General features: G+C 30.3%; 1 protein-coding gene across 1 annotated transcript in view; it reads right to left on the reverse strand.

Moving 5' to 3' along the window:
* Positions 1-11,924, reverse strand: part of LOC145312489 (uncharacterized) — a 57,036-nt gene extending 45,112 nt beyond the window's left edge. Inside the window, exon 1 of the mRNA XM_080151747.1 lies at positions 11,601-11,924. Coding sequence (XP_080007873.1) covers positions 11,601-11,792 — 192 coding nt within the window. The 5' untranslated portion in view covers positions 11,793-11,924. The remainder of the gene's footprint in view (positions 1-11,600) is intronic.
* Between the last annotated feature and the right edge of the window lie 254 nt (positions 11,925-12,178).

Genomic DNA, 12,178 nt, shown 5'->3' on the forward strand with positions numbered 1-12,178 from the left:
GCACAATAGGTTTTCCTTATCTTTGTCTGTGCGAAAGAAGTTTAAATTTCAAAGAATGATTTCACATGGTATACATAAGCTTAAATATCAGTTCCTAAGCAGTAATTTGTGTAATTTTTACAAAGGCAAATTAAATTGTCTTATTGATTTAAAACTTATTTATAAGCCTAACTATTATCATAATGGTATTGTTATTTGTAAAGAATAATCTCTCTGTATATATGAATCATAGTTTATAAGCCTAACTATAATAATAATGGCATTATTATTTGTAAAGAATAATCTCTCTGTATATATGAATCATTGTTTATAAGCCTAACTATAATAATAATGGTATTATTATTTGTAAAGAATAATCTCTCTGTATATATGAATCATTTACTAAGTATATTTGCGAATACTTTTATTTAATGAAATCTTCCAATTTTTAACATGTACAAAACGGCCTGCTTATTTGCTTCAAGATCCATGTCAGATCTATATAGGAAATAAATGTCTATAAACGAGCTCAAGTTTTCCAAGGAATATATGATTAAAACTCATAGTGCTCCAATAATCCATAATAAACTCTCATTGCCCAGAACGATAAGACCCATTATTTTACTTTACTAAAAACAAATTCATTTTTTTCATTTCATGTTGCTATTTACCTTATATTGATGTATTTAATTTCTAATCATAAAAAAGAAAATTTAAATTTATAATATGATAAATTTAAGAAAACTACGTTTTAAAAGAATTCGATTGTGGCGACATTTTGTGTGTTCAAATATTAAACTAAAATTGTAATCATCATCATTAACCCTTTGGTGATGGTAATGTAAAGAAAAAAATATAATTTAAAAAAATCTTTTAAAAATCATTTAAATTATTAAATATTTACTTTCTTTTAGATAGTAATGCCGGGTGAGGAAAATAGATTTATTGAGAAATAGATATGCATATAGAAAACTAGCCAATAGGGAGATAATTATATCGAGCCAACTCTAGTAGTTTATAAGCCTAACTATAATAATAATGGCATTATTATTTGTAAAGAATAATCTCTCTGTATATATGAATCATAGTTTATAAGCCTAACTATAATGATAAAGGCATTGTTATTTGTAAAGAATAATCTCTCTGTATATATGAATCATAGTTTATAAGCCTAACTATAATAATAATGGCATTATTATTTGTAAAGAATAATCTCTCTGTATATATGAATCATAGTTTATAAGCCTAACTATAATGATAAAGGCATTGTTATTTGTAAAGAATAATCTCTCTGTATATATGAATCATAGTTTATAAGCCTAACTATAATAATAATGGCATTATTATTTGTAAAGAATAATCTCTCTGTATATATGAATCATTGTTTATAAGCCTAACTATAATAATAATGGTATTATTATTTGTAAAGCATAATCTCTCTGTATACATATATGAATCATAGTTCATAAGCCTAACTATAATGATAATGGTATTATCATTTGTAAAGAATAATCTCTCTGTCTATATGAATCATAGTTTTTAAGCCTAACTATAATGATAATGGTATTGTTATTTGTAAAGAATAATCTCTCTGTATATATGAATTATAGTTTATAAGCCTTACTATAATGATAATGGTAATATTATTTGTAATCTCTCTGTATATATGAATCATAGTTTATAACCCTAACTATAATGATAATGACATTATTATTCGTAAAGAATAATCTCTCTGTATATAGGAATTATAGTTTATAAGCCTAACTATAATGATAATGGCATTGTTATTTGCAAAGAATGATTGACCTTCTGGCTCATTCTTGCAATTTCAGTTTTTTGTTTATTGCTTGTTTAATGTTTTTTTTTCCAGTAGTAAGGGCGGAGCTACTCTACATTATACTTTGTCCGTCCTTCAAACTACGAGGTGGTCTGCACGTAACGGATAGCCCTTATGATTAATTTATTCAAATTTGGAAAATCGACTTCAAACTTAGCATGGTGATTTCTGAAAAAGTTATACATATTTTAGAAACCGTAGCAAATTCCAATGATCATTTCTAGGGCGATGAAGTACAATTTTTTAAGTTAAGCATCTCTAAAGTAAAGTCTTGAAATGTAAGGTGTCTGTATATAAGTAATTTTGGAATGGATTTACACAAATTTTTGAATTGTAATTTTAAATGCGCTGTTACTTTACATTTGAAGTGTGAATGTCCGTCTGTTTTGTTTAACTTAACGTTCAAGAATGTTATCATCCTTGTTTTATAAATAATTACACTGCTTGGGGCGGTTACACATTTAAATATAGATATTTCTAAAACATAAAAATACTGAATTTCTTTTTGCGTAAAGAAGTTGTATCAACTTTTTTGCTTTTTATTTAAGATAGCTAGCCGGTTCTTTTAGTATGTAGTAGATGTAAAATTTTTCATAGAATTCAGATATGCAATCGGTTTTTTTTGTAGACCTCTTATTTTTTAAGTAATTTAAGTTTTTAAAAAAAATAATTAAGTCGGTTTTAAGGTACTAAAACGCAACAAAATAAAAGAAGAAAATGGCCAGTATGAACAAAAATAGTAAGATCTTTAATTTGACACCTTACTTTTAAAATTCTGTTGAGTAATTGTTAAAAAAATCTATTTTTTTAACCTCGGTTTAATCAAAACATTAAACCTAAATATTTTCTCATACAGACATAAAAAATATGGGTTCATATATACCATTAGAATGAGAAAAATAATATGAATCTATTCTAAGCAAAATTGAAAAAGTTTCTAAAAAATTGTAATAAAAAATAGAAAAAATAAAAAGTTTATTTTAAGAATTGTAACTACTAAACTAGCCAATCACAAATCGCAAAAATTGACAAATCGGGAAGCTCAACCTATAAAATTAACCTATAGAATTGCCAGTTAAAAAGGAGAACGTTCATACAATATATACAATAGATACTACAATAAATATAGTGATGTTAAAGAACATGTAAAGAATGAAAAATTATGAACAAATATGCATCAGTCTGTTTATAAACTTCAAAACAATGCAGTTAAAAATACATTATTGTTTCTTGTGTTTAAAAAATATCTGCTACATTGCATTGTCTTTTGTTTAGGTTTGGTTCAGGTTTGGTTCAAGCTAACCCTTTAAAGCCGAAAATTATGATTCTTAAAATAAACTTATTTTTTTATTATAGTTTTATAAAACTTTTTCAATTTTGCTTAGAATAGATTTGTAATATTTTTCTGATTCTAAAGGTATATATGAACCCATGTTTTTTATGTCTGTTTGAGAAAATATTTAGGTCTAAAGTTTTTATTAAACCGAGGTTAAAAAAATAGATTTTTTCAATAATTACTCAACAGAATTTTAAAAGTAAGGTGTCAAATTAAAGATCTTACTATTTTTGTTCATACTGGCCATTTTCTTCTTTTATTTTGTTGCGTTTTAGTACCTTAAAACCGACTTAATTATTTTTTTAAAAAACTTAAATTACTTAAAAAATAAGAGGTCTACAAAAAAACCGATTGCATATCTGAATTCTATGAAAAATTTTACATCTACTACTTACTAAAAGAACCGGCTAGCTATCTTAAATAAAAAGCAAAAAAGTTGATACAACTTCTTTATGAATTGCATGAAAATGTCCCTGAAATGTTTCTAAACAAGGATGACAATATCCATAAGTAGCGAAGCACAAAAAATTGTGGATGGTAATACGTAGAAGTAGATTTAAAGTGTATTTATTTAAATCAAGAATAGATTTATTGGAGAAAATAAACACAAAACCTTGTTTTATTTTGTATGATGAAGACGGTTAAAGTAAATTACATACTAGATGCACATAACAATGGGAAAAAATATTTTGAAACTGTTAATGCAAAAAGTTTTAAAATAAGACCAAAAATACCAAAGATATGGGGAAATATGTCAAACATTTAAAAATAGCCCAAAACCTGCTAAAAGGCAGTTTGGCCGCCATTGTTTCTTTTCTTAAAACGCCAGAAATTTAATTTTAATATCTTTAACTGAAATTTTTTTGAAAATTTGACCATAAACACCAAAGATATGTGTAAAAATGTAAAAAATATAAAAGTAGCCAAAAACCTGCAAAAAGGCAGTCTGACTGTCATTGTTGTTTTCTTCAAACTACAAGAAATTTAATTTTGATATCTTTAACTGAAAAAATTTTGAAAATCGGACCATAAACACCAAAAATATGGAGAAAAGTGTGAACAATATAAAAATAGCCAAAAACCTGCAAAAAGGCAGTCTGACTGTCATTGTTGTTTTCTTCAAATGACAGGAAATTTAGTTTTGATATCTATAACTTAAAAAATTTCGAAAATCGGACCATAAACACCAAAGATATGGGGAAAAATGTAAAAAATATAAAAATAGCCAAAAACCTGCAAAAAGGTAGTCCGACCGTCATTGTTGTTTCTTCAAATGACGGGAAATTTAATTTTGATATCTTTAACTACAAAAATTTTGAAAATCGGACCATAAACACCAAAGATATGGGGAAAATTTGGAAAATATAAAAAATAGCCTAAAACCTGCTAAAAAGCAGTCCGACCGCCATTGATGTTTTATAGTCAATTGTGCTCCTTAATGATGGAAATGTTGTCAAAAAATTTCAGCTCTCTAACTTTTATAGGAGCTGCGAAAATCACGTTTCCCCCAATTCATTAATTACGGACGGACAGACGGACGGACGGACAGACGGACAGACGGACAGACGGACGGACAGACGGACGGACGGACATTGTGAATTATAGAGTAGCTTCGCTACTAAAAATATATATTTAAAGATTACTTAATAAACAATTTACTTACAAACGGACAGCTTTGGTCGTTATTTTTGGGATGTTATAATTGTCCAATAAAGTTCAAACTTTGTATGACGATTCATACAACAGAAGGGTACAATTTAGAAGGTGTAGCAAATCTTGTAATAACAGAAAGTACGTAGATATATTTTCAACGTGATGATTTTTAATCATATTATTTTTATTTTGTCACAATAACACTCTATACTGTTTCTGCCCACTGGGCGGGAACCCTGTTCCGATTTCGTATTTGGTCTTTGAAAAAAGCTAACAACGTCGGACAAAGCCCAAAATATGTTAAAATTGTGTCAAAAATGACCCATGTGACGCAATAAAATGAGGGAGATGAGAGAAGAAGTGGGAAAGAAACCCCCTAAAAAGAAATGAATAATCCCTCATTTTTACAACGTCACATGGATCATTTTTGACACAATTTTAAAACAATTTGGGCTTTGTCACAACGTCGGAAATATAAACACAGCCGTATTCCTTCTAAAAAAATCAGAAGGCAATTTTCTAGCAGGCAAAAGGGTCTCCACTACTGGGGCCATTTATCTAGATTATACTTCTATACTTATAAGTCTTTACTTTTCATTTGCTGAGATTAGCTTTAATGGATTTTTATCCTTATTCTTAACAAATTTCATTTACATTTACATTTAATTCTCTTATATGCTATCATTTTCGACTGAGGGTCACCACTATAAATAACAAGGATGACAACATCCATAAGTAGCGAAGCACAAAAAATTGTGGATTGGAATACGTAGAAGTAGATTTAAAGTGTATTTATTAAAATCAAGAATAGATTTATTGGAGAAAATAAAATGAAACCTTGTTTTATTTTGTATGATGAAGACTGTTAAAGTAAATTACATACTAGATGCACATAACAATGGGGAAAAAAATTTGAAACTGTTAATGCAAAAAAGTTTATAAATTGGACCAAAAATACCAAAAATATGGGGAAATATGTCAAACATATAAAAATAGCCAAAAACCTGCTAAAAGGCAGTTTGGCCGCCATCGTTTCTTTTCTTAAAACGCCAGAAATTTAATTTTAATATCTTTAATTGAAAAATTTTTGAAAATTGGACCATAAACACCAAAAATATGGGTAAAAATGTGAAAAATATAAAAATAGCCTAAAACCTGCAAAAAGGCAGTCTGACTGTCATTGTTGTTTTCTTCAAACGACAGGAAATTTAATTTTGATATCTTTAACTGAAAAAATTTCGAAAATCGGACCATAAACACCAAAGATATGGGGAAAAATGTGAAAAATATAAAAATAGCCAAAAACCTGCAAAAAGGCAGTCTGACCGTCATTATTGTTTTCTTTAAATGACGGGAAATTAAATTTTGATATCTTTAACTCAAAAAATTTTGAAAATCGGACCATGAACACCAAAGATATGGAGAAAATTTGGAAAATATAAAAAATAGCCTAAAACCTGCTAAAAAAGCAGTCCGACCGCCATCGATGTTTGTTACTTAATTGTGCATCTCAATGATGGGAATGTTGTCAAAAAATTTCAGCTCTCTGTCTTTTTTAGGAGCCGAGAAAATCACGTTTCCCCCAATTCATTAATTACGGACGGACGGACGGACGGACGGACAGACGGACGGACAGACGGACGGACAGACGGACAGACGGACGGACGGACATTGTGAATTATAGAGTAGCTTCGCTACTAAAAATAGGACGAAAGTAAAATTTGCAGAAAAGTTTTTTAATTTTGGTGTCATAAAAACGCGTCTAAATCTATCTCTTTTTAGGGGTTTCCTCTCTTCCTTCCTTTAAAGACATATAGGTACAGTGGTAAGCGAGATACTTCGCTATAGACAAAACAGATAATATTTTTATGACGTCACAAAAGACACTTTACGTTTCTACAAATTTGCAAATATTGCAAAAAATCAGACGTAATAAAAATGGAGTGGGGACAAAACACCTAATTTAAAAATACCTAATTTAAAAATGCCTAATTTTAAAAATGTCTAATGTGACAAAACACCTAATTTATAAATACCTAATTTAAAAATGTCTAATTTAAAAATACCTAATTTTAGAAATGCCTAATGTGACAAAACACCTAATTTTAAAAATGCCTAATTTTATAAACACCTAACTATAAATACCTAAGTTTAAAAATACCTAATTTTAAAATACCTAATTTAAAAAAAACCTAATTTTAAGCATATCTTAAAACTGTTGTTGAATATATTAAACCAGCGGCTATGCCCCCTAGAGTTCTCTCGGGGCGATTGCAGTGTGGAGGGGAATTTAATTAGTCTAGGGGGGAAGGGGGGGTTACGACCCCCTCCGAAATTTCAAAATATAGTTTGAAATAGAAAACTGGACAGACGTACGAACGGACCGACCCTAATTATAGAAAAGCTTCGCTTTTAAAAATAAAATTTTATGATTAGTTTGTAGCACCTCACATGAGAAAAAAATTATTTAGTAAAATCAAAGGTTGAAGGACAAAGAAAATGAATTTTAATTTTTATTGGTTTCTTCCCTAACCTAAGTAGCCGTAGCGTTGCTTTCTTGGGGGTTGATAGTTGACCATCCCCCATTTTAGTTCTAGTTTTATAAAGAAAGATTGAAGAAATATAAAAAACGGGAGGAGGAGGGGGGGAGATTTTTTCAAAGGGCGATTTCTCATTGGAAGGTGTTGGTAACCTCAACAAAAGCTTTATAAACCTTCCCATGACCTACGGGAAGCTTCATTGTAAAGATGAACCATATTGGATCTTTCAGCAAGAACAATCAGCCAATTGGATTAATGTTATCAAAATTTTAAGTATTTTAGTGAAAAAAATAGATATTTTAGAATTAAGCATTGTTAAATTAGGCGTTTTGATAGTTTATAATTAGGTATTTTTAAATTAGGCGTTTTTAAAATTAGACATTTATAAAATTAGGTATTTTTAGTTAGGCATTTTTAGTTAGGCGTTTTTAAATTAGGCATTTATAAATTAGGCATTTTTAAATTAGGTGTTTTTAACGTAGGTGTTTTTAACATTAGGTATTTTTAAACTTAGGTGTTTTTAGTTAGGCATTTTTAGTTAGGCATTTTTAAATTAGGTGTTTTGTCCCCACTCCATAAAAATGAATGTAAATGATGCAAAAATCAATTTATCCTAATTCATATTCTTTATTGATATATTATTGTGCAATTTTTATGTATCCAACAATTTTTTACATCATTATAAATTTGCAATTTTCCTATTGGCTCTTGTTGTAAACAAAAATGTTGACATTCATAGGACCCTTTTTAGTAATTAGGTTGTATAAAAACGTATAATAATCGACGAACAAACATTTTAACAATAAAGTATCAATTATGATTGATATCATAGAGAGAGGAGACAATTGGCTGTTTATTACAACCACTTTGTGGACTTTGGTGAATTTTGAGTGGTTGGTTAATTAAGTTATGTGTTCACAATAATTTAAATTTACAGAAGGAATAATTTTGTGTATCATCATTGGTCGTGTACATCAATTTATCAGACATTGTCTTATTCCTTTAGATCCCTGGCTTGACTGTAAAAATCTGTATTATCTAAAAACAAACCACAAAAAAATTTATTTTTATGTCTAATGAACAGAAGCTATGTAGCAAAGAATTCAACCCTCGTGGTAGTCCCTTCCACGAGGGCAGGACTACCAATTCTGACAAACTCAAATATGACAAGAATCAGAAAGAGAGGGGCGATAATGAGCTGTTTTTTTTTCATTAGTCTCCAAAGTTTTATAATTACGTTTTCTTATTCGTTGGCTTTGCAACTTTGGGGGACTTTAGTGAATTTTGATTGGTTGATTCATAAAATTGAGTGTTCAAACTTTTTAGTCACTAATCTTAATCTACAGAAGGGATAATTTTGTGTATCGTCATCAATTTTATCGGCCATTGTCTTATCCCTTTAGATACCTGGAGAAGAACAATATTTGAGATGTACTGAATTTTAGTTTCCGAAAGTGTACCTAGCGTCCGCGTTCTATCTCAAAAATTAATACTAGCTAAAAAAGCTTTTCCCTTTGACCGGGGTAGCTGAAAATAGCGTTTGTAATAAATGGGTTATCTGCTGTTCGACTTTGGAAATTATTGAAGAAATAGGCAATCCATTTTCAGCACATCATATTTGATGATCCATGAACTTGTAATATAAGTGCTTTTCAAATACAACTATACAAACATTATTTTTGTCGAAATTTCAAAAATAAATTTTTTTGTTGAGTTTGTTTGTCTGTCTTTAATTATAAAAAGGTTCAGGGGCGTCCAAGCCTTTATTTTGGGGGTGGTAAAAATTTTTTAGGGCGGGGGGTAATTCGTGTTTGGGGGGGGTAAAATGGCGCGCGAAGCGCGCCGCAAATTTTTTTTACCCCCCCAAAAATTTTTACCCCGGGGGTAAAATTTGCTTGGGGGGGTAATTACCCCCCCTGAAATCTGTTGGCAGGGGTAAATTTAGTTTACCCCCCCCAAAATTTACCCCCGGGGTAAAATTTTTGGGAGGGGAAATTTAAATTGTATTAAATATATAGTATTAAAAATGCGCGCGAAGCGCGCAAAAATTTTTTTTATTAGAGATTTTTTATTTTGGGGGGGTATTTACCTCCCCAAAATTGTTTGGGGGGGGTAAATACCCCCTCCTAAATGGTTGGGGGTGCCTACGGCACCCCCAGGGTAGGGGTAAATTTAGAATGTGGGGTGTAAAATGAAAAAAATTTAGGGGGGGTAATCGCCCCATTACCCCCCCCCCCCTTGGACGCCTATGAAAAGGTTGTTGATTCTTTTAAAAATATCAATGTAAAAATAAGATTATATGGTTTATTTAATTTTTAGTAAATGCATAAATTTGGCTATATTTATTTTATTCGTTGATTTATGTGTATGTATATACAACAAAACACAACATTTATTCGGATTTGAAAAGTTAAAAAACACAATTTTTCCTTCCAGGGTATTTGTGATCAGTAAATAAGCCATAAGGCATATTCAATCTTAAAATATTAAGGTTTTCTAGGGATAAGAATAGAAAATAAATTTAAATCTAAATGTAATCCAAATTATCATAAACAAACTTACCAAGGTGAAGATAAAAATCCATGGTGGTTAAGTTTGTTACCAACCAATCAAAAATAGGTAAGTACCCAAAGTTTTTGAGCCAACGAATATGTTAACATTATCATAAAACATTGGGTACCATTGTAATTTATAGTCCATTATCCCCTCCCTAAAGTTTTGATGAAGAATGATGTCTCTTAGTACGTACATCTGTCTGTCCGTCAGGGTTAAGTTTAATACCAATTTGGTTCTGCTTTTCAGGGAATATTTCCTTTCCTTTATGGCTTTATCTGAGACTATTTTCATGGATGGTTGGGACACTTCCCTAGAAAATCAACCATACTCAAAACAATGAAGAAAATATCTTAACAAGATTTTTGTTTTGTTTATTTGACTATCAATTTTTCTCTGATTGAACTAAACATCCGTTATATGATCATGAACCAACACTTTTTTATTGACCTTAAACTTTTTTTGTTTTTGTTTTGTGAAGTGATTAGATACATAAATTCAAAAAGGATCTCTGTCTGTTTGTACCATAGGATCTCGCTGACCGCTTCATTGTATGGTTCGTTTATAATATAGATTCTCATTGGTCCTGGGAAGGTTTCTAAATAATTTGGGGAGTGTTAACCCCAATAAGAATCACTCTTAGAAAAAATGCCCTATTCAAAAATTTTGTGTTACTTTTTCTTTTTAAAAATAAAATTAAAAAGGGGGGGGGGGAGAGTTCAACTAGTATTATCCCTAGTTCATCATTAAATGATTGATTTTTGGGCCGTGGAAGATTTGCTACACTTCGATATAAGGGATTCTTTCAATAATAGTCCTTTAAAGTTTCTTAGGCTAGCCTGGGAGTTAAGGTTTCCAAAAATTTTTCTTTATATCTATGTAAGGCTAAAGTAACCCTAACACCTAGGCTAGCCAAGCAAATTTTATAAGTTTTGGCCTAATAACTCTAAAACTATAGAAAAGAAACAAATTAGCCAATTTAAATTTTCTGTTAATTTTAATTTCTTTTACTTTTTTAGTTTTAATAGAAGCACAGCTATTCTATACTTGGGATTTTTTTGGCAGAAGTTTTGTTTAGAATCATATCATTATTAAATCAGTTCACTAAGCTAAAATGTCAATTTCATGGATTTTTTGTTATCCATTAATTTGAAAAACATATATTTCCAACAACAAAAAATAGGTATTCTTCTTTAAAACCTCTCAAGCTTATTCTTGCTCCGCAACTTATGATCCCAACTGTCCTTGTATTATATCCCTGTTGTAAAAATCGATATATTATTACTTGGATGTTGCACCAGATTTTCATATATTTTGATAAAGTGATGCTTGCAGCTGGCTAAAATAACAATACCACCCATCCATCCCCTTCCCTCTAGATGAACGAAGTAAACATAAATAAGGTCCACATTAGCAAGCTAAATTGACGACAAGTATATCCTATAAAAATTGTGAAAGATCAACAAGTATGATAATATACAAGAATTGCTGAGATCTATACATTTTACATATATTTTATAATGGGAAAAAAAAGCCTAAGAATTTGTTTGTAACTTGGTAACAATTTTTCTGTTGTTTTCTTATATTTAATTTTATCTAAAATTAATGTCATGACAGTCCAAGAAAATTGTCGAGAAGCGAGGCTACTGCCAAGAAAGCGTGAACGGTGTTTATCCAAGTAAAAGTTGATAAAAACCAATACCGTTAATTTGCCAGGAGGTGGCTGGATATTAGGATTTGTCTGACGAGAGCCTGTATAATCATTTGGCAAGTTTCGAACTTGTGCCACCGGAGGCGCCACAGTCACTTTGTCACCATTAACTTGGGTACTGCAGTACAAGCTGCCGTACATGAGCATGTACAACAGCTGTACCCGCGAGCCCGGCATATTCATTTTTTTCACGTCTTTTGTAGAAATTGGGAATTTGTCACTTTATGCATTAGTGTGCGCATCCCTTATATAGAGACACACAAATATAAACAACCATTACTATGGTTTAATCATATAAGTATATACAATGATAATCACAAAAAAAAATTGTTAAAACATTGACACACAGTGTATTGAATGTACGCGCTTGAAGTCACTACTTTAGTACTTCAAATCCAAACACACACACGCAACGTATTTTTTATGTGTGTGTGTGTGAGTAGGAGTGAAAGAGTGGGAGGAGGGATGGTTGTGTGTCTGTAGGAGGTAAGGGCAAGTCTTCCGAACGCTCCTGAAATCCATGTAGAGAAATTTGTTTCATATTAGAATGGACATGAATCAAACTTTTT

Source organism: Acartia tonsa, chromosome 2 (genome assembly GCF_053477335.1).
Source record: "Acartia tonsa isolate MP-2025a chromosome 2, ASM5347733v1, whole genome shotgun sequence".
Lineage (NCBI taxonomy): Eukaryota > Metazoa > Arthropoda > Copepoda > Calanoida > Acartiidae > Acartia > Acartia tonsa.